Source organism: Esox lucius, chromosome 4, assembly GCF_011004845.1.
Source record: "Esox lucius isolate fEsoLuc1 chromosome 4, fEsoLuc1.pri, whole genome shotgun sequence".
NCBI lineage: Eukaryota > Metazoa > Chordata > Actinopteri > Esociformes > Esocidae > Esox > Esox lucius.
In genome coordinates this window covers 32,941,036-32,964,721 of record NC_047572.1, presented here as the reverse complement: position 1 = coordinate 32,964,721, position 23,686 = coordinate 32,941,036, and the positions used below count along the sequence as shown (strand labels likewise).

The window sequence follows — 23,686 nt, the reverse complement described above, 5'->3', positions numbered from 1 at the left end:
CATCACTGCTGGCTCAGTTCGCGAGAGCGTTCTGTTTCACAGAGACACTTGCAGGGTAAGCCTGTCCCATTTTTGACGTCATGGAGTCCACAAAACGAGTTTGAACTGCATTGTGCCTTGGTAAGAAAAATAAATTCCGGGTGAAATACAAGTGCGCGCTTGCGCAAGGGGAGGGGGGCAAATTTGAATACATTCTTATATCAATTCATATTTAAAGAGGGGCTTTGGGCAGAAGCGGGGGTAATTTGTGTTACCAGTTGGAAAATACATATTTTTGGTAGGGTTTTGTTCGGCTCACTCGATGCAGATATTGAGCATGATGACATACTGTAATTCATTGATATTTACTTTTTTCCAGAGTAACCTAAACAATTGTTTTTTTCAAGAGACTTATAGTATATCTTAATACGTTAATATTTTTTGCTGTCATGGCCCCTACATTGTATACATTGTATGTATCTTAGCACTCAGAACGTGCATGCGTAAAACTACTGACGTGATCTGCTCTGTGGTTACTTCAGTCAGCACGGAGTCTTAGGCAGTGTGACGATAATTTCTTGCTAACTCATGTCCTCATTAGTCTCATCCTCTTGCCTTACGTTTTGGCTGGTCTCACGTCGTGATACCATTTAAGTGCCATTTACATCCGAATCGCGAACGCTTCGCTCAAATCTCACCTCCTAAAAAGGACCAAGTACAGTCGATAAGTTTTCCGGTCCCTCTCCCAGAAAGATGCTAAGATGGCGCCTTCCTCAGTGTCAAGTTCAAGTGAAGTACCGACTCTCACAGGCACGAATACACGTTTTATTTATGTGTAATAGAGAGAGTAAAGGCTGTACAACAATGACAAAGAATGATAAACTTCGCAGTTTGTTATTTTTCATATATTTTTTAATTTCAGTCAAAATTTATGTTCACATTTTTTTCATAAATAGTTGGTAAAACAAACAAACCAACAAACAATAGCCTACTTTAAAAAGTCCAAGGAACCTTTGTCGCTTTCCACTAAATACTCTAACGAATAGGCTCGCTGTTGCATCGTTTGCCTCGATTGTGGCACAGTGACACAGTTCATCAGTAAATCCTTTTGCTTTTCAGGAATAACTTGGAGCGTGACCCATTTCTCCCAGAAAGTGTTACACCATCACATTCTAGCTGCTTTAATACATCAGAAATTTGCTCTGACTTCAGGACATGGGGCATAAAGGTTGTGGGAATAAGAAAAAGGTATTTCTTTTAAATTAATGTATAGAAAATAGTATATAAAACATATATTCCTTAAATTATTTAAATAAACGTAATTTATATATAACTGTCACGAGGTACTCTTTTTACATTTTGTTTTAAAAGTAGTGCTGGTGGTTTGAAATCGTTCTCATAAGCACAATATATTTATGCATAAGATTCAATTCTTGAAAATAGGTTACATTTCAATGCTGTAACTGTTTGTGCCACTGAACATATTTTCTCCAACTCACATATATCTATTTGTTTACCTTAAACTACATTTTGTTCACACAAAAATGTTTTCTCGACAAGTTATTCATACAAAACAAGCAAATGTGTAATCAAACTGCTCTATACAACACCACAGTACTTATAACAAATAACACACTTAGTTTCCACAAAAAAAGTTACATTTAAAACAATGCAAGCTGACAGACAAAAAAACTTTTATTTTGAAGATACTGTGTTGTGACAGTTCCATTGTTTGCCGATGCACACATTTAAACATACTTGCACAAAGACATTGTTGGAACTATAAAGGACTGCCATACTGGCTCGTATGTTTGGGTATTTGACCCGAATTTGAAATACTCAAAATACTGTCACCTTGGTTTGGAATTCATGAACTAGGTATAACATCTGACAAGTGTAATGGCTGATGGAGTGTATTGAAATTATGCTACAAGTGAACTCTATCTGATTCTATTAAAGGAAAATGCACAAAAAGTTAATTTGACCGAAAGGATATTAACAGAACCGTTTTATATAGGTTTCCAACTCAACTGATTACAATTCAGATTTACAGAATTTATGATTTACATGTCAAATGTCTCACAAGCTAAAAAAAAGTAAGTCACGGAAAAATCTGCATCATATAGGCAAATCCATAATATGTAAATAGACTATAGATCCAAATAAGACACATATATTGGTTAAAAAAAGATACAATCGCAATATTGGAACTTTAGAGTTGATCATTTTGTTTAATGTTAAGCTGGTTATGACCCAAAACTGATGGCCTACAGTCTTGTTAGAAAACATTTCCATAAATATCATTTAAGTTTCAGAACTTATACCCATAATTAAATTACAAATTGATAAATATGGCATCATGGATATGTATTTACAACGTTATTAACACAAGGCAACGTTATATTCAACGGTAACAATCGTAACCACATTTCTCCACCTGAAAACGGACGTTGACAACAGATTCGACCCCATCAAAACAAGGAAATACATTCACGAGTATATATTTATTCATTTATTTTTTGTTCAAGTTCAAGACAAAGACTTTGGCACGTTTCTTAAGACTGTCTGAAGTTTTAACAATCAATTGAAAGGCGACAGTGAGTCACCATTATATAAAACACCGTGAAATATTCTTCCTTCTTTCCTTTATTTTTAAATAAAATTTTGAGAAAATACATAAAATGAAAAATAAAATTATTTGAAATCTGTAAACTAAAAAAAGGAAAAACATTTTATTTATTCTTAGAAAGTATTATTTCATTATTTATTATTTATCTGTTTTCTTCGAACTCGGAATAAAAGTCAAATTTCGAATCCTGAGAATGGACGAGGCCTGCTACTGCTGGCTTGCTCGCATCTCCTCGTGTTGTTCGAATCCCATTTTGTGTACACCTTGGTGTGAGTAGTTATTGAGGTTTCCTTAACCTCTTGGTCCACATTTAGAGCCTGCTTCTGACTTCAAACGTACCATTCATTAAAGTTGGGTGGCAGTCCGTCGCTGTGCCCAGACGTATTTTGCACGGCTGACGGTGGTGTTTTTGTCGGGTCTTCAGTGTTCGCTGAGACAAGAACTGGTGGTGTGGACGACTCGTATCCAGAACTTGCTGCTGGAGACGATTCAGAACCTTGAGACTCGTGTACCTGTTATAACAATGAAGGGAAAAAGACAACAAAACATGAGGAGTTGAAATTATAAATGTATCTATCTACACGCCTCTGAGTAAAAGCACATTCAATATGTGGTATTAGAATAGATACACACTCAACACGTCAAATTAATATGTTCTGATATATCGATTTGCACTGCAATCTAACTTAGCATCTAAATTGCAATATCTGGAAAATGAACGTGTTATACATTAACCTACTACTATAGCTCTAATAAAAACATATCAGCTTAGTGTGATGCCATTTTGGGTCTTCATGCTGAGATTATCCGTGGCCAATTCAATGAAGTGTATTGTACGTGTAGTGTATAATGAACACGTTAATTACCTTCATGTGTTTCCTGAGAGAGCTGGGGTGTGTGTAGGACTTGTCGCACACTTTGCAGATGTACGGCTTGTCAGAAGTGTGCACGTGCATGTGCTTTTTCCTGTCACTGCTGTTGGCGAAGCGTCTGTCGCAGCCGTCGAATTCGCACTTGAACGGCTTCTCACCTACAAGGTGGAATAAACACAATTCATTAACCACTAAAAACACCGACCAGCCCACCACCACGAGATATGCACACTCAGCATGGCCTGCCCTTGTGTGACACAGAAATACTGCTATACTGTGATAGCAATAGCATGCATGTGTTCAATACAGGACTACAGTCATTAGACAACAAATCAACGAGCACAAACATGAATCAGTACATGTTATCATTGCCGTGTTTCAACACCGCAATCTGTTTAAGCACTTTGTGACAACTGCTAATATAAAAAGGTCTTCATAGCGATTGACTGATATTGGGTATTGTGGCCTAAGCGCTTCAATATTAGGCTATGGTTAGGCTTTGTCGTAGCATATTTACTTTGGTTACAATGTTAAGTGCTGCACTGATTCATAGCTTACAGGACGGAGTAGTACTCTAGCCAAGTAAACAAGGGGCAAGAGTATCGGACCACGTTCAGACTTACAATAACACGCGCTGAGGGGAGTCCGTCTGAATGTAGTTAAGCTAATTCACTCACACTAGTTTGGTAGAGTAGCCAGTGTCCGTCGCTTCCTTAATACACACATATTTCGATCAACCCCTCAAGAGCGTACAGAATAGCTTCTCTTATTTACAAATATACCCACAAATTCCAACATCAACATTTGTCCGTTTGACGTAGTACGTTGATATGTAAATTAGGCTATCCGATCGTTCATATGTAATTTTCTGAGCGTGAAATGAAATTGTTTTCATTCCAAGACAGGCCCCTATTTATTGTCTGCCTAAATTACACACAAAATTGCGGCCTTCACTCTTGAAATACACCATAAAATGCAACGATATCTCAACAATCTGCATATTCTCTTTCTTTATGCAAAATGAAAACAAGGAGCCTACGAATATGCAACGTAAACGTGCGGCGGTTGTTCATCAGCAAACTTGAGGAAAGCAATTACCTGTATGTGTTCTTTTGTGAATTTTCAGATTTTCCGACCTAGCGAATATTTTCCCGCAGCCGGGGAATGGACAGGGGAATGGTTTCTCTCCAGTATGCACTCGAATATGGTTCACTAGTTTGTACTTGGCCTTAAAAGATTTCCCCTCTCTCGGACAGTCCTCCCAAAAGCAAATGTGGTTACTTTGCTCCGGGCCGCCAACGTGTTCCATTGAGACGTGCGTCACCATTTCGTGCATTGTGCTGAATGTCCTTTCGCAAGTCTTTTTGGGTCGGTTCATCTGGTTCTCATCTATCCATTTACAGGACATTTCTTGCTTTATGGGTTGCCTCATGTATCGAAAGAAGGCCCCAGGACCGTGGTGGGTCGGCACATTCATCCCCATATTCATCCCCATGGGGTGGTTATAGTTGTGGAGCTGAGCGCCGTAGGGGTCCGTTCGAGGGCTGGCGACCGGACGGTATGGATCGGGTCTTCCAAAAATGTCCCCCCGTAAACCAAGGTGCATTTGACCGTTAACTACATGTCCGCTTGGCGAAGTGTGACTCACGCCCTGGTCATGGAGCCCTGAAAACAACAGATGCCCTGGGTTATCGGAGATGCCAGGAGGTCCGTGCAGGCTCCCTGCAGAAGCCGCAAAGATCCCATGCTGGGCGCTCGATGCAGCGGAATCTCCAACCCCACGGTTTCTGAATAGAAAGTCCCGGGTTGAATTGAATGGTCCACCGCTGTACGAACCCACCTGGCCCCCGTGATGGTGTCCCAGGGCAGCTGCATATCCACTGGCTTGCGGGGTAAAAGCTGAAGTCTGGCTGGAGGCTATATCGTGAGCCACCGGGCTAAGTTTGAAAGCTGCGGAGTGGGATGAATCAGCGAAGGGATTGAGTCCCAAACCCGGGTCTCTGTTCCCTAAATCATGGTGCCGCGGTGTTCCGAACCCCCCTACTCCTAGCGATGGGAACTGCGGACCGCTGTCAAGGAGCATAGTCATTGGGCTCAATCGAACGTAGAAAACGAAAACAAAAAATAACGGAACCCCAGGTTAGTGGAGCTCGCGCTAAAGGCGAATGTGGGGAACCCGCGATTTCTGTGCGTTGGAGCGGAAAATAAAAATTCAAGGGTAGAAAAACAAAACACCGAAAAAACAATCCTTAGCTTACAGAAGAGAGTGAAAAACTCCCGTAACTGTGATCCTCGAAAAAGAGGATCAAACTTCCCCCCCTTTCCAGACGAATGATGTCCTTGGACTGATAAAGTCAATCACTCATTCCCTGCACATAAATGAACTCGGGAGGCAGTGCTACGACGCCCAATGAGAGCTCAGCAACCCATTTGGCACGTGACGCCAAAGAAGGACGTTAATTGGCTAGATGTCTGTTGATTGACACGGTTTGGTATTGAAAATGGCAGTTCGTCTCAATTGTTTAATTTGATTGGTCAGTGCAGGCATTATTTTGCAGGTAAGGTAACTGAGCTCTCTCTCTCTCTCTTTTTGAGCCTTATTTATTTGGAGTGTTATAACGCATAAACTTGCAAAAGTTGAATAAACACGATTAGAAACTTGAAATAACCAGAGGACTACATAGTAATTGCAAATGTTTGTTGTACGTACAGCTCTTATATAGGCTACAATAAAATGCAACACAGACTTAAAATTAGTTTATCTGATGAAACTTTAGGGAAAGAAGTACCATTATCCAAACGTAAGCCTATTTCTACACAAAAAACGTCAAACTCAGTAATTTTGTTTAACCAACAATCAAATTGCATCTTATATGCATCTGGGGGAAAAAATACATTTAATTTGTTACATTTTGGTGAAGCTATATTTTTCCAAATGTTTTCTATCTATCTATCTAATCATCTATTTAATAATCTATCTAATCTGAGTATTTGGCTTTTAATATAAGAGAACATGAATGTAGTTGGCAGAGATCCTAAATGTGCACGGCTTTCTTGAAGCCGCTTGACAAGGGAGGGGGTCATTTTTGCAAAGCTCTATAGGGTGTAAGAAGCAGGAATAAAAGACAGAAAGAAAGATGGCAGTAATTGTAATATCCTGAGATTTTTTTTTGCTTAGCCAAAAATTCGTGCCATTGAGCGAGTTTCACAGGGTTACCGCAGACTCCCTGCAGGACACATGCAATCTGATCAAGTTCAGAGACGCGTTGAGTGCTTCAAGCGGCGCTTTATAACTCCAAGCCTTTCACATCCCCTTCCCCTCAATCTGTCCCAGGAAGGAGCTCACATTCTTTATTTTAGAAATCTGAAAAAAGAAAAAGAGGAAAATCTTCAAATCAGTCCTTCATTCTGGTTTCGCCCTCATCCACCCCGCAATCATTCCCACATATTCCTCTTCGAGAATAAGTGTTTTAATTTGCAAGGTGAGTTTTCATATTTCTGTGACATTTAAATTGTCTTGGCTACTTTTCTTTTTGAAGGAAGGTAACCGTGTTGATAGCATACTTTAAAATAGGGTGCTATGGGGTGTGTTAATGTTCTTTAAGGCTTTATTTGAAAGTCAGCTCATGACACTTGTTTATGATATTCAGAACTTAACTTGTTTATTGTGGTAAATAGAAAGCCTACGTGTTCTAATTTGGCCTAGTTTTGCAGTCACCTTTAAAAAAAAATCCAAGTTAAACGTTGTCAGCTCCTTTTAGACGAAATAGATTTCAGCTGCGTTCCTAAACTCAACAACAAATTTTTAAAAAAGGAAAACGGTATGATTCACTCTCTCATGTTCTCCTATCGCGCTCTCTCCCTCCTTTCCCCTCCCCACTTACTCTCTCTCTTACACACACGCACACGAACCCTCTTTTACTCACTATTCACACACACGCACAGACACACACACACTTGTGTGTGAGAGAGGGGGAACATTAGTTAACTGTGAATATGCCTCGCAGTCTTAGAGCATGAGATTTATGGCGACCTCTGTGAACTTTCACAAGTGACAGGCAGTTAAGTTTTCTTAACTTTTCCTCTTCGATATTTTATTGGCTTGTTGAAAAGAAGGGACTAAGTAAGGTTTTTATATATGGTATGTTCACAGTGAAGCTGGTACTATAAAATGATTAACGATAAGAAGCACGTGCACTGTTGTCTCCACAACGGAACGCATAATTCAATTAGAATAGCCCCCAACTTTTCTGCAGTATTGTACTTTATATGGCAAGAGAGGTTAACTGAGCTTCGGCCTGAGAAAAGGCGTCGTGTGTTGTTACGGGTTACTGTCTCCACAAGATAATCGAAAGCAACTGTTGCTCGCGCAGAGGCAAACACACTCTGGGCACGAGGTGATGCAGGGAACTAGCCTACCTTACGTTCTTGAATTTCAGACCAATGCATTGATCCAGGTGCAATGACTACATTTAATGCACTAGCTAGGAAACCACTATGCAGAGCAACAAATATACCTAATAGTGTGTTTTTATTTCTCTATATGACAATTCTATATGCTGTTACCTTTTACTCCATTACCTTCCAAGGCCCATCTGATTGTACCAAAAATCAAGCTAAGTTTTCCTGTTGGAAATGGTGATACTACAAATGAAGGTTTACATGAAGAGGGATGACTAGACATGCTACAAGGAGATATTTAAAAAAAAAAAAAAAAAAAAAAATCACTTCTGAAGCTCCTTTTATAATTATCAAAGCATAAGCCCCACGTCTCTCAGATACGTCACCGCAGGATTCAGCAATGCTTTTATTTTTTACTATACTTAAATATAGGATTGTTGAATAACACTGTCACGTTGTGTAGTACTGTTGCCGGTCTACACATTCAACTTTTTTGTAAAGAATAAAACAACCTGTTTTAAAATACTAAATATGTAGGCCCTGCTTGAAATGACTGCCTGTATATTGAGTAGGTCTAATTATCTTTTTTCTTCAAAGGACTTTGATTTGGACAATATATGCTACCATTTAATTTTCAGGCTCAGAACTTAAATAGTTGAATTCATGTGTGTGTGTGTGTGTGTGTGTGTGTGTGTGTGTGTGTATGTACGTGTGGATGTTTGTGTGTGTGTGTGTGTGTGTGTGTGTTAATGTGTATACGTGTATGTATGTATGCATGTATGTATGTATGCATGTATGTATGTGTATTTATGTATATATTATGTTTTACTTTCAAAATGCACACTATTCCCATTCTCTCTTTACATTGATGCTGCCACCTAAGTCTTAGTTTAATGTGAAAATTCTCATAGACGCGTACAAATTGATATGCCTGAGACTCTACATGATAATAGGATACGTAATCATTTTAATCAACCGCCGACAGTGAAAATTCCCAATTTGAATCTGTAATTAACATATTTAATACTTTGTTTGCCTTTTAAATGTTATGTATACAACATGGTGATTTTTATCTTAATTTTATTTTTAGCTCATATCGCATCAGTGAGGAAATCTTTTTCGGGCGATTGTTGCAAGCTCATAATATTTTTATTGAGCATGCGCATGAGCTTAGCAGAAGCACTGTTCTGTGTAAAAAGTGTAAAAATACTATTGCTTATCAATACAACTCGCTCTTTAAGTTCATAATGACGTAAACATATACTGCACCAACATTGTCTTCTAAAATAAAAAATGCATTATTGTCTTGCGATGCAATTATCCCCTAAAAAGCTAAGCCAGCACATTTTCAAATTTACCTGGGCTGACTCCATATTTCATGTAGAGGCTGTGTTGATTAAAGACGCGGACTGTGAGATAGCCTATAATGCTCTTACAGTATCAATTAAATATAGTCTCAATAATACTGGACACGGTAGACGAATGGATTGTAGTTGATAGATCACATATGTATTGTTTGAATTCCAGGTTAATGTAGATGTCTTTGTCTAGTGGTCCGTATTAGCATGGCTGGGCTTTTCAGAGGTGCGGCGACTGAGCTGAATCCGGGCGTGCAGTAACCCTCGACAAGTTTATTGAAGAAACTTTCTTGCTCAAAAATTAACCCAATAGTTACCAAACAAAAGTATTGTATTTTGTTCAGCATCATTGTAAAAAAAAAAATCTACTAGGACCAAACAATAAGCATAGCACCAAACAATAAAAAAACACCAATAATTGTGTAAAGTCCTTCGTTATTGACTACTAAGTTCAAATTAAATTGGTAACTGGTGTTACTAATAGCGGTAAATCTATTGGCTACTGATTTCTGTGTTAATGTTTTGTAGTGGGTTGTAGTATTTCTTAAATTACTAATGTTTTCATCAATGCACTTAATGTTTCCACCAACCTGGTTTAATGCAAATGTTGGCAGAGTAATTCAAAAAACATAACATGTTAAGTTTTGACACAGGCTATTATTGGAAAAAATAGCATAAAACACACTTTAGAAATAGGGTTTTGCTCAGAGGATTCACTCATCTTCTTTAAAGAACTGAGTGGACAATTCAGTACCCACATATCCCATGTGGCTTTTACAAATGCGCCTACATGTCCATGAACTCCAGTGTGTTTCTGTGCAGTCCTCCACTAAGACTGAGCCAGAGTCTGTTTTCGCATCTGCATGGAAAGGCAAAGCTCTTAGAAATGTGTCTGCTTTAAGTTGTTTGCCATCTAATGGGACAGACAATATAATTTGACCACAGTTCATCCATGATATAAACACAAGCACCACTCCTGCTTACTTAGCAGCTGCTAAGGTCACGAAGGGCATGTGTGGTGGATATATCTAACCTCATATTAGCCATCATATGGGAAGCAGTGCTTCAGTATTATTTTTTTTGCCACATTTTCGGGACTCGTTCCTCGTGTCGCTGAGTTCGGATGGATCTAGTGGACACCCAGATACACCTTTGTGCATAAACCAGTCATTGTGGTTAAGAGGTTTTAACCTGTTGACTGCCAATGACAGACTCTACTTAATGTAGGGAAGACATGTCAAATATTATAGTACACGACTGCGCATTTTTGGTATTTGCGGTCAGTTCTGGGGGCTGGAAGAAGTGAGAATTACAAGTTTGAGACATGAACCATTTCAGACATGGCTTTTTAATCACTTCTGTGATTTGGCTTATCAATATGGCTAATTGAGTCCTTGTTGCAGTTTATTGGAACATCTGTCTGCAAATTGCCTCACCCCAAACCTCTTAATTCATCTACATTTCATGAAGTCATGACAAGAGTGAATGCCAGTGAATAGTCTCATCCATTATCACATTACACACACACATACACACACACACACACACACACACACACACACACACACACACACACACACACCCAAACACAGTCAAAATTGTCCATATGACTTCTGAATATAGATATAATTATGTTTCATTTCCATCTAGGCTGATTTGAAATAGGTGCAGCAATGAAATACATGAAAATGCCTACGTCTGCTTTTGATATTTCCTCTGTTTCAGTGTAGTTGAGGACCTGAACGCTGTTGTTTTCCCTCAGTAATGGCTAGCTATAATTCCTATGGACTGTTGTATTAGCCATTCTTATAACAGCTCATGAACAATGTGCACGGCCATTCAGGTTACAGTGCAACGAACAGAGGGCCCTTTCTCACATGGCGCTGGGTGCCATTTTAAACAGCATTCGATCATCTGAGACAAATTCAGAAAGCTACTGTGAGTTGAGGCTGGCTAAAACCGCTACCTGTGCTTTTGATTACTGTACTGACATTCAACTGCTATCATAATGTTCTTCTTATATATATTGGAAGAAAACCATTTGCTGCATATTTCTGTTATTTTAAGAAAAGTGCATTTTGAGCCTGCTTTGGAAATCGGCTTTGACCGGTCCTCACAGCCTACTGTTGATGTCAGCGCCTGATATTTCACGGCTGTGTATTTTCAATGTGAGTTTTGACATTTCATTCTCATTGTCTGCATGATTGCATAAAGCCTGTTATTCTTGTATGTATTTTTCATCCTTGAATACAAACAGGCTCCCATCACTGTGATGACCCCAAAACTACAGGCACGTTTGTAGGGAGACACAACATAGCTGTGAGTTGGCTAATATGCACGAACACTGTACGGTTTGCTAGTTTGGTGTTTACACTGCATGTTGTTGATGGAGCTAAACACAAATAAATGAATGAAATATATAATGTAAAGTGTATGAGACCAAAAAGCTTAATTTTCACGTCCTCCGACCAAGACACCAGTTCCAGTAAAAGTGCCCTTGCTGTTCACTAAACTCTATGGGATTTACATTGTTGTGTGACATTACAATGGAGTTCTGTAGTCAGGCGATCGGATGGAGTGGGTTGTCGTTGAAATCAGAATCCATGAGCAGGAAAGAACCCTAAACCAACCGAAAAGAGATGTGGGGCTTGAACTTGGGTGTTACGGGGCTGTTTCCCAGGGACATTGTTAAGGTCAACGGCTCTGTGAACTTTTACTAGTATCGGGTTGTTTTATTCGGAAACCTAGTGGCCTTTGCCAGGACGTTGACACTTGACCACAAGTGGGTCCTTAATCAGGGTGACAGCATCCACAGAGACATTTTTAATTGACCACAAAAATCAAATGCTGCCATCTCAGTCTCAGGACTTGAAAACTATTGAAAACCTGTGGTTTGAATTGCAGTGGTCAGTCCATAAACGCGGAAACAAAAATATGACATTTTCTAAGGTTCTAAGATTCCATCCAATTTCTACTCCAACTCATGAAACATTTAAGAGAAAGGAAAAGGTACTTTATCTCTGCAAGGTAAGGTATAGAGAGCAGAGGTGTTGGCTAATTTAATTTTAACCCTCATCTTCAAGAGAACAAAAATGTAAAATTCTCGGAAAAAGAACAAGCATAAAGTAATTTAATAAAATCATTTCAAATTTTTTTGCAAAAAAACTCGCTCAGTACTGGAATAATTAATACTCAATTTATTTTCTTAATATTTATAAACAATGCACAAACATCAAACATGAACTTCATAAGCTGGAATGATTTTACTTTATTTGGACTGTAGCAATATTTTAATTAGGTGTGCTTGCTAAAAGCAAACAACAACTTCAGAAATTGTTCATACTTATTACATGTGTTTTCTGAAAGCAAAGCACAGCTTTAGAAGTATGTTATACTTATTATCAAGGTCAAAGCTGTGGAACAGACTTTTCAAGCTTTAGTCTGCTAGGCCAAAAACATTGGGCTTTTTTTGTAGTCTTTAGATCAACGTACAAAGGACCTTGCAATATATCTTAAGTAGCCAAGTCTCTTAAAAACTTTGCCTATCTACAATTGATCCATACCAGTTGCAGAGCACCCTAGGTGCATTGTTAGGCTTGTTTTCTGTTAAACCTCAGACAGAAAGATTTTGTTATTTTTAAAGAGTTTTGTGTTGCCCCGGCATTACATTACAATTATTCTAATTTAGCTGATATATACAATCTAATCACAATATGTGTGCAGTTTGTTCTATCCATGGATTAATCTTATTTGTCACTCATTGCAAACTATATGGAACACTATACATTCCAAGCCAATCTCAGAGATCAGTGGAACAACAATAATAGTCTGACTGCAATCCAGCTAATTGTAGATGTCCAACATAACCGGCCTTGCTATGCACACATGTAGATGAGTGCATGTACCTTAGCACATTTGTGTCAACCTGAACCTTTTGTACAGGGTCCAATCATAATACGAATGGATTTTCATCCATTGCTGAATCACATTTAGCGCAAATTGGAACCATCTGGAATGGAACCCTCTTAGCATAGAGCCGTTGTCAGAACTTGGCAGAACAACAATGGTAGCTATACTGTGTCTGTCCACCACAACTGCCAGTACTATGCTCTCCAGTAGGCACGTTTTTTTTTAAATGTCACGCAAACCTGAGCCGTTTGTAGACAAAATGAATGGGATGCCCTAAGAAAACTAGCGCCCACAGATAAGAGACATTGGTTAATTAAGGTACCTACAGACCTCATGTGCATAGATCTACATGCAAATGTGTGTGTGGGTGCAGGTGGACTTTGGGGCAGTGGACAGCTTTTGGTATTGTGATTCCTTCGCCAGTCTCCTTCCTATTCGCGAGGGGGCAGTAGCAGAGCAAGAGAGGGCTTTGCTAACATTTAGCTAAAATCATAGCAAACTAGCTCTTCTTTTTTAGCGTTCCAGGTCTCCATGTGAAGTATTACGATGTGTTATAAAAAGTATTCTGTGGGAAATATTATTATACTGTGTAACCCTAAACCTTATAACTTGGTTGAAATGCTTCTTAAATGTGTTAACTACCATTTCAGAAAAAAAGAAGAACCTCATATTTTGGCTACAGAGAAATAGCACACAGCTAGCTAATTGGCTACAACCGTTTCTGCTTTTTCACAATAGCCTGTAACCACCCATTATTACTGCTCAACAAAATAGCTTTGTGTAGGTATTTTTGTTGTATGGTTTACTGTTTGACCAGTCGCTAAGATCGGATATCAATTGAAATCAGATTGGAATCAACATCACATTGGAAATGAGCGACAACACTGCCCTGATGGCTTCACAAGGACTGCTAAGGCGCCGGTTTCATTTTAAGAGTCAGACAAAGGACATAAAACAGCATAACAACACTGCCAATGTTCAACGCCCTGCGTCTCAATGAGGTCTGTACCTATGGAAGTGATGTCATGTGCAGTTTTAACCACCTCACACGTTCACACAGCAGTCAGGTGGTCAGGGATGCCCTGTGGTCCTCGACAGTGGAGTTGGAGTTGTTGTGGCTGTTCTGGATTTGTTTATGGGCGGGCAACTCACGAACCCGCTGTTGTCCCTGGGATGGCATGGATCAGGCCTGTCTCGGAGAGTGTGTTCATCTGTTTTTCCAGGTTCATTTATTGCCACATTTCAGGTTTTTATTGGTCAAGTTTTTACCTTTTGATAACGTCTGTTTTTCTCCACCTCATCCATTACAACCATAGTCTCTTCCTTTCTAAAAATGCTTTTTTCAGGAAGCATTGGAACGGGTCAAGATTGTGCCCATTCTCAATCTTATTTTTGTTAATGAATGTTGTTAATTAATTGAATGAGCAATGTACGTCCAAAACTATTCTCCTGCTATTCATATATTTTTTGGTAATACATACATACATACACTATCTTATGATGGTGTTGCTCACTGTGATAGACTAAATACAGATACAAATCTTGACAGTAATTAACATTACATTTTTGTAGACTATTATTTGAATTCATCAATACGTCCGTGTACCTGCTGAAATACCACATCGCTTAGGATGCAAGCAACATTTCAGAACAAGGTAACCGTACTATGAGCTAATGGATTGTGTGAGACATTGACCTCTGCCTCTATAAAGCTTGCAGCTGTTTCAAATACTCTCACCAAATTGGCTAGGTAAATGCATGTATTATAATCCTAAAATATGCTTAAGATATGCACGCTTAAGATAAGACGAAACTCTGAAATTAGAGTCTAAAGTTTCACATAGATTTGTGCACGCACTGATGGTCGTAGCAAGCAGGCTACTCTAGCGAATTTACAGTTAAATCACAGTTGGATCAGTTTCTGGGATATCCCACAATAATCACAGTATTACACATATTCCTAATGTAATATATTAGCATAATATAATGTTACTGTGAGACAAAATCTATCATTGGAAGTAGCCTAGGGTTGTTTTGGATGATGTAATTGCTGCATGCTCTATGATTCATACATGTGCAGAGGCTTCAGGTGAGCTTAGGATATTTTGGTCTGCCGGACTAAACTTCCTGAAAAGCTCTGTTCTGCACCCCTTTTACTATTGGCACCTGTGACTTTCTGCATCAAAACTTTTAAGTCTACCAACACAACTTTGCAATGTGCAAACTGCCACTGGTACTGTTGCTCTAAAAACAATCTGACACTGCTTATAGTTACACTTCTATACCAAATACAAAAAATTGTTTTGACACGTTACAGACTGACCAACATAGCTTGCCAATTTTTAATGGTAAATTTACTTATTAAACTGATAATGGTTTAAATTACCATAATAGCTCCATAGACTTAAAAGGCAAGAATGTGAAATTATTGTTCCTTTTAATCCGTTATAGCTACAAACACCAACACAGCTTTGACATGTAGCAATGGAATATTGTGCCTGTTGTATACCAATTTGAATTTCAGAATGCGGACTTCAACATTCTCCAAATCACTGACATAGATATACAGATTTTTTTTTTTTATATGGACAGCCTAAAAACACATAATATGGCTTAAAGGTACATTCCGTGATTTTTTGCCACTGGTTGTAAAAGTGGCGCTGTTAAGCAAAAATGCGTCCCCTAAAATTGGCTGCTAAGTCATATATGGGAATTCTATTAATAGATTTTGCCTCATAACTGAGGTATGATTCTTATTTTACTTATAGATTTTGCACATATTCACAAGTTATTACACATCCAGGAATATAATGGGAGGTTTTGCAAAATAGGTTGTTATTCATGAGTCTCAGACTTCGTCTTTAATAGGATTTAGTGGACTTCCAGCCTATACTAGCCCAATATATATTAACTCCACATGCTGTAACTAATACAGTCTATGAAATACCCTATTGCTACTATTCTTACTACCACTAACTTCCACTTTTGCACAATAATAAATACTCCATGACTAGCAAGCACACCACATTAACTTCAGTGAATGTTCTTTTACTAGTTCATTTTTGGATTTTAATTTGTAATTGACTTCCCTTACAGGATTTTATTAGGAAATAACAATACTATAGGGTGGTTCCAGATGATGATAGAAAATCCTTCAAGACTTCTGTTTTAACCAGGTATTGGCTTAAAGAAGGTTGCCTAAATATGATATAAATTGCAGTGTCGCTCACTTACCAGATACTTCTAGTTTTGCTGTTTATTTTGAACAAGGATATCGTCTAAAATGTCTAGGTTATTTTATTGGATTAACTACGATAGTGGGCTAAAGGTGAAGCATCAACGTGAGCATTCATTTCAATATCATCGAGTTTAACCGGTGCGGGTTGTCTACCATGTAACAAGTAGGCATATCTCTCTTTCTGTGACTAGTCCCTTGAGGTGTGACGTCAGAACAATATTGTTAAAACTGGATTTAGAGGACAGTTAGAGGACAATACAGTCTTATGAATTAAATGTACATATCGGATGTGCACCTCTTCATCTAAATGTTCACAGTTCACACAAAGTGTTTTAAATGTAAATAGGCCTACTAGCCAAACGAGGAAAAAGGGACATTTGAGAAACATTGGTTTACTGACCTGTAGCCTATCATTTAGTATTTTTAACCCCTAAATGTTTGCTAGACCGGTACGTTGTTGTCGTTTTCCCATTATCGCTGCAGCGCGTGAATTAAATTTTACAGTAATTATTCACTGTTCATTTTCTATTAAGTGATTATGCTGGTTCAACTCTACCCAGTGTTACATCACTGTTTCTCCCCATGACGGCATACATACATCAAGACATGACAGAGTGGATACCTTAGAGCTCTAAGCTAGTTTATGAATTGCTATGACAGCAGTTAAAGTTTGACTTAGTGTTTATGGATATGAAGATGGTTGACTTGCTGAACACGCTCGTTAATTCAGGTGCTGTAGCAGGACGTGAAAGAAAATCAAATCGGCTTAGAGTTGTCAGCGAAATTGAGTAGGCTGCAAAGAATGGAATAAATGAATGGTTTATGTAACACGTTTATAGAAAATCATTAGAAAATAAATGTAGGAATTTATGAATGTAAGTAAAAAGATTGAGGTTTTGTTTTTCTTAAAAAATATTTTTGAAATGAATATGCAAAGTTACTGTTTGTTTTGATAGTGTTATTGTCATTTTGCCTTAAGGCCATAACCTTGTACGACCATTCAGCAAGATCTGGCTACAGACTGCACTTCCAGAATGATGTTTTCATTTCATAGTCTGGCTTTCCTGACATGTTATGGTCCACTGATCTGCAACTAAATACTATCTTCCGTATTCTCGACTTCTTGAAATGTTTCTTAATTGCTTTGGTAACAAAATGTCGTTTTATTTAGTATGCCCAGTGTAAGCTATTGATATAATGTATTTTTAAGCTGTAGGGTTAGCTATGCTCATTCTACACTTCTGTATGGTCAGGGTACTGAACAATTCAATCTCCACATTGTAACTGAATCTTGTCATTTTGCAACTTATTCCTAACAGTTAAATACACATTAAATTAAGCTACAGTAAACGTTTAGACGTTTGGTACTTGAACATTGCATTTAAAAATCTTAAGTGTCCGGAAATGAGTAAGTATAGTCGCTTGTATTTTGGCGCCTAGAGTCAAACAGCCACCAATTTGGCAGTATATACCGCGGCACATTTCAAAGCATTTTCTCTGAGATATTTGAAAACGGAGTCGTGCAGTGAACGGCTGCGTGTCCCTTTTAAAACAAACCCAGCGCCTGTCAATCATACCACATTCCAACCAATCCCAAAGCGCCCTTTTTTAAAAGCAGGTTGGCCTGCTGTGCTTTTATATTGCACCATGGCCTGTTTCGAAGCATTTTTACTACCACGGTTATTGCCACAAATCAAGAGGGCAAAGTGAACGGTATGGGACTCTCACTAACTTTAACGAACTTGAGTCTGGTTCCTTCTCCTGCGAAGTTCACGGCCAAGAAATGCACATGCAGATGATAAACAGCACAGAAAATGGAATCACGATGTCTAGGTAAATCCTGAGCACAGAATTGGTTGATTTTGCAAACTCACGGCAAAACTGACAACAAAACATGACAAGCCTGTCGAGGTTTAGTGGCTGCCCTCTTTCTTGCGTCAACCCCGGGGAGAGCAATACTGAACTCAGCGTGGTGCTGCCACCTTTGGCAGGGGAGCACATGGGGCACCCTACTGGCAGTTCCTTAAAACTCTGCCCCTCACACAGTTTGCGAGACTACCCCGAGACGAGGTCCAATGCATATGTTGACCATTCGGTTCCCCATTTTGCAGACTCCGGATACCCCGGCCACCGGTTAGAACACAGCCCTAGGGGCATTATCATTGGAGCCAATCTTACTGGAGCCGGCATGCCACCCGTCACTGATCAACTGGCACCAAGAAGTAACCAACATGGCGGGATTGGAAGGTACCGTGACCTGCCTAGCTATAGAGATAGCAGAAGCCACGCTTTTTTCACCGCTTATCACGAGCAGGCCCATGGCTCCTCGGACTCGTCCCGAGATCTCTCTGGTCAAGTTATGTTGGGTCTACCTGGGGACCTCCTCACCCGGACGCAGCCTTACAGCCAGGGTATCAGCGGCTCCAGGGGAAACAGCCAACAACTTGTTTCTCAGTTCCTGGGTCTCTACAAACCGCTGAACATGGCAATTCAACGTGGAGGGGGTGACGCTTTCCTCAGGTGCTCCAAACCGAATCTGAAGCACGAGCTCGTGTGTAAGTGGAGTGACAGCCAAGAGGGGGCTGGGAAGCAGCCCTGCGCCAGAACTTTCGGGACTATGTATGAACTTGTAACCCATGTGACAGTGGAACATGTCGGAGGACCTGAGCACTCTGAATACGTGTGTCACTGGGAAAATTGTCCGAGGGACAGAAAACCTTTCAAAGCCAAATACAAGCTGGTGAACCACGTCAGAGTCCACACAGGGGAAAAGCCTTTCCCCTGCCCTTTCCACGGCTGTGAAAAAGTTTTTGCGAGATCAGAGAACCTCAAGATTCACAAAAGGACGCACACAGGTATGTAACTATTAGTGTAAATAATAATAAAAATTATAATAATAATTTGTTAACATAGATATTCGCAAAATAACTCAATACATTGATCAAATTTGCCACAATATTTATTTTTTATAAGCTTATGTAAAACATGTTCAATTGATTGATCTTTATAGTTTACTAAATTATAGTAGCCTGTGCTATTATAAGTAGAAGTATGTGTTATAAAACTCAAGAGAGTGTGTTACAAAGCTCAATATTATATATGTATCTAATACCACTATTATAATATTTTAGAGTGCACATAAATATTATAAAAAGTTAAAACAATTGAACAAACGTTTGACTGTTTTAAATTATATCACGTCACTGTCAGCTATGCAATATTTTTATAATTAAAATATGTATAGCCTATTATTAGTGTTAATAATGACCGTAAATTGTATTGTTATTATCGTTATTGTTATTATATCGCCATAATGTCTGTGGTTTTCAGTAGGATTTGTGTAGTTCGTGGAGCTGTGGTGGACGGTGTACTTTATACGGTTCTTTGACTGCTTTAGTCGTGATTGTTTTTGCCGGCAGCCTATAGGTGTGCAGAGGGGGAAAAGGCACACTACCAGCTACGAGCATGTCGTTTCCAGGCCCAGTTGTTTGGGTGCCTCTCCCACTCATTCACTTATATAAATAAATAAATGCCGGGACACCGGAGAGTTATGACGTAGATTTTACGCTGAGCTCAGTCGCAGCCACAGTAGGAGAGACTCTCTGCGCGGGCGCGGGAACATCGCTGCTGGGGATATGGAACAGCAGAGCAGCCAAGTAGGTTATGACTAGGTACAAACAAAACAGTGCTGATCTCTGATCTGAGTTTCACTACGGAATTTCAATGTTTTGGTGCGGTAGAAAATTGAACACAGTTAATGTTGTCATTTTATTTTGTTGTTCTGTAAATGCTCCCTTAAATACGAAAGTGGGTGTGTCGTCGGTAATGTAATTATATCGTCGGTAGCTTGAGATGTCTAAATCAACAAAAAGATAAAAATCACTAGTGGCAATCTAGTTCTGTTTTTTTAGGAACCCTCAAATATGATACAGGCCAAAAGCCCCGTTATACACAATTTTTCATTCATTTTATGATCATTAGGGAAATCTAGTTTCCATTACATATGAAAATAGTAATAGCTCACATTTCTAATAGTATAATAGTGAAAAATATTTTACAAATAATTTAAGATTACTTGGGGCTTATTGAGACGCTGTTTCACCATATTGTTGATCATGCTCTATCATTTAGGCTTAATCTTGTACCATACAGGCTTCTCCACACTAATGCATACGTATAATTATGTATTTGGTAATGGATGTGACACCATTTTCCAAAACGGTTTAACACATTAAATAAAAGTGTTTCTAGAACTTGGGGAGACAGAGGGTCTGAAATAATTATTGATAGATGAGTGACCTTTAATGCGGCCTTTACCTCTAATTGTTGGAGTAAATCATTGACGAAATTAATGAGTTTCATGGGTTGGGTAAACTTCTATGGGAACAATCTGTTCCACTTATTGCCCTGTTTATTTTCTTCATGATTGTGATAATCATATTTTGACAGATACCTATTTGTATCAGTTGAGAGTTGGTGGAAACCGTTTTCGTATGAGATATTGTTTTCACTAAATGTTTTTTTATACTTTGTGTATGTTTAGGCCTACACGCGAAGTTATGGGTTAGTTTAAGGTAAATATTAGGCCTAAGGTTAGTGTAAGTCAACCCAACTGGTTTTAAAGACCTAGTTTATTGTAAGCATTCATATGATTGATCATTGCACATTGCCAAGGAAAAGGGCACCCAAAACTCAAAACGACATGGCTTTCTAAACATTCATAATTTACGCACGTTTGGAATAATAGGCATGCGCACCGATTGCATAAGTGATTTTTTTTTAGATTGTTTAGATTAATTAACCTGAGTTTGAGACCCCATTAGGCACCTTATCGTAACACGCGGTCATTTCTCTCTCTGCACGTTTAGGTGAAAAACCTTTTAAATGTGAGTTCGAGGGCTGCAACCGGAGGTTTGCTAACAGCAGCGACCGAAAGAAGCATTCTCACGTGCACTCCAGTGACAAACCATACATGTGCAAGGTCAGAGGGTGTGAGAAGTGTTACACTCACCCGAGCTCTCTTCGAAAACACATGAAGCTCCACTGCAAGACATACAGCGCGAAAAGCAGCGACGGACACGAGCGGGACGGGGAGCACCTCGCGGAGGCCAGGTCACCCGAAGTAACGGATCAAGCCGAAACGGCCTCGTCCACTATTGTGACCCGCGCACAACCCCCGATCTCACAAGAGCCCTTATCGCCTGAGATTCGAAACGAGTCGACTCTGAGGTCACGTTTCCATCACACGTTCGACAACAGTTTGGACTACTCACACAGGTCACAGGGCCTACTGGATCCACTGTTGATCCAGAGGAGCAGTTACAGACCCGAGCCCACTCAATACCCATGCAGCCAAGGGAGCCACAGTTTCGGCCAGAGCTCAAGGACATTTTCCACGGCCTCGCCCTTTCAGAAAAGTATAGTCAACGGCTGGTATACGTGCCACAGTGGCGTGGACTCTTTCTCACCAAAGCAGTGTAATAGCGATATATCCTCCATTTGAGTCAGTTGGATCGCTTGACTAACATTGGCCTGCACCGCCCTAGGTGTACTGTCGTTATATTATGACACCTGTTATTCTTGGACTGTATGTTTCTGAGTGTACTTCGTTGATGTTGTGGGCTATAAAAAGACGTTGCCACGTTGAAGTCATGTGTCGTAGTTTTGAAAACTTGTTAAAACTTTATTCCGGCGTTGCAAAATGCGTGATGGTAAGCTTTAATTATTTTGTGACGCACGAACTCCAGGCCTATATGTGTGATGGGCTACGAGTTCTGTCAATTGTAAAGAAAAAAAAAATCCTACAAAAAACAACGTGCCTATTTTAACAAACGTGTACAGTGAACACTTATTCCCTCCTTTTCGAGAAGGCTATTAGAATAGAACACCATGAATACAAATATTGTATACTTTATCTCTATCATTTGAATGAAAACCATACTCGAGCTTGCAATAGGATACGGAAACAAAATGGAATCAACGAGAATGTATATGTCGTCCTATGTAGGCCTTTATATCAACGTGACATAGTAATTATACTATTGTATACCAGCATATGTAATGGACAGGGTCTTCATGGATTGTAACTGTATTGTTTTGTGGGAAAGCATAGAAACGTGCATTAATCATGTCGTGTTTAATGTAAGAAATAACTTTGAAATAAAATATTATTTAAAACCTATTATTTGTTGTTTAATTTTCAGTCCAGAACAAGTGAACCAATTCTGAGCTCACATATGATATATCTCAATGTAATTCAAAGGGATATTGACTGTACTATCTATTACAATAATTTGTTAAATATCGTGCTAAACACCAGATGAAAGGAAAGTGCAAGCCTATACAGCTTTCAGCTGCTTTACTCTCTTCCAAGAATCATAAATTGTAGCTTCTGAAGCATTACTCCTCTCAGTCTGCCCCCCCTCCTCAGTTCGCACTCGCGCTCTGCTTTGTATATAGATATTTTATGAATTTTTGTGTAAAATACTTTCTTTCTGGCATCAGTTGAGAACACAAGCCACTGTCTTTTCGATAAGAATTAAAATGTTTAATTAAAATTCTACTGTACATACTGTAATATTAATTATGCATTAAATATTTCATTAAAGTGTCTCAATTCTCTTTGATCGAGTCGCGTGTGATTAAGCCAATGCATTCGCCAAGAAAATGTACTAGAGCCACAGTGACTCCTCACAGATACGACGCCCCTTGTATATTGCAGTGTTACTAGATATCTGCTTCAGGTTTCTTGGAATGTAATTAGCATTTCTAGCCTTCACGTGCCAATATACTGTCAATTCATTTGTAAAACGGTAATAGGAGCGCACAGTTATCAAGGCATTAATCAACATACAAACAACATTCTCTGACAGTTGATGGGTTTCATTTCATACGCAACAACTTCAAGCGGAAACCGAGGTCAGTAGGCTACAGGCTCATCCTTGAATGATTTTTGCAAATGTCTTTTTCAGTAATATTCAGGACCCACACAAAAACGATGGAATTGATAAAGTTGGGTTCTGTCTTGGATGACAAAGCGTTGCCCTGGTGATGGCGCAATGGAAAGCCATCTGTGCGACTTGACTGAGCATGCCAACTGAGGTGCCCTATTTCAAGGTTATGGGCATATAGGTAAAGGTTACACAAAATAATTCATTATTTACTACATTTTACGAATATATCATCATAATTATCAGTTAGTTTTACCTCAAAATAGGATTTATACTGGAATTGTCTGGCAAATATACTCCTTATAGCTCATATATTTTATGAATTGGTGCTTATGCCTGTGTGTATTGGA

The 23,686-nt window shown here is 39.0% G+C and overlaps 2 protein-coding genes and 1 long non-coding RNA gene across 4 annotated transcripts in view; 2 read left to right on the top strand and 1 right to left on the bottom strand.

Annotated features, from left to right (window-relative positions):
* LOC105028606 overlaps nucleotides 1-23,686 on the top strand; it is a 104,816-nt gene that overhangs the window by 42,290 nt on the left and 38,840 nt on the right. The gene's annotated exons all lie outside the window — the stretch shown is intronic.
* zic3 (zic family member 3 heterotaxy 1 (odd-paired homolog, Drosophila)) lies at nucleotides 1,657-5,904 on the bottom strand. Its single transcript, XM_010901461.3, has 3 exons — nucleotides 4,579-5,904; nucleotides 3,475-3,638; nucleotides 1,657-3,120 (listed from the first exon to the last, which is right to left on the bottom strand). The coding sequence occupies exons 1-3, from the start codon at nucleotides 5,567-5,569 to the stop codon at nucleotides 2,938-2,940; spliced, it is 1,338 nt and encodes a 445-aa protein (XP_010899763.1). The 5' UTR covers nucleotides 5,570-5,904; the 3' UTR covers nucleotides 1,657-2,937.
* On the top strand, nucleotides 6,464-22,982 carry zic6 (zic family member 6). Of its 2 annotated transcripts, XM_010901462.3 has the most exons (3): nucleotides 6,464-6,962; nucleotides 18,498-19,241; nucleotides 21,255-22,982. In XM_010901462.3, the coding sequence occupies exons 1-3, from the start codon at nucleotides 6,719-6,721 to the stop codon at nucleotides 21,887-21,889; spliced, it is 1,623 nt and encodes a 540-aa protein (XP_010899764.2). In that variant the 5' UTR covers nucleotides 6,464-6,718; the 3' UTR covers nucleotides 21,890-22,982. The 2 variants fall into 2 exon arrangements, with proteins under 2 accessions (XP_010899764.2, XP_010899765.2); XM_010901463.3 differs by lacking the exon at nucleotides 6,464-6,962 and having other exon boundaries at nucleotides 17,771-19,241; nucleotides 21,255-22,981.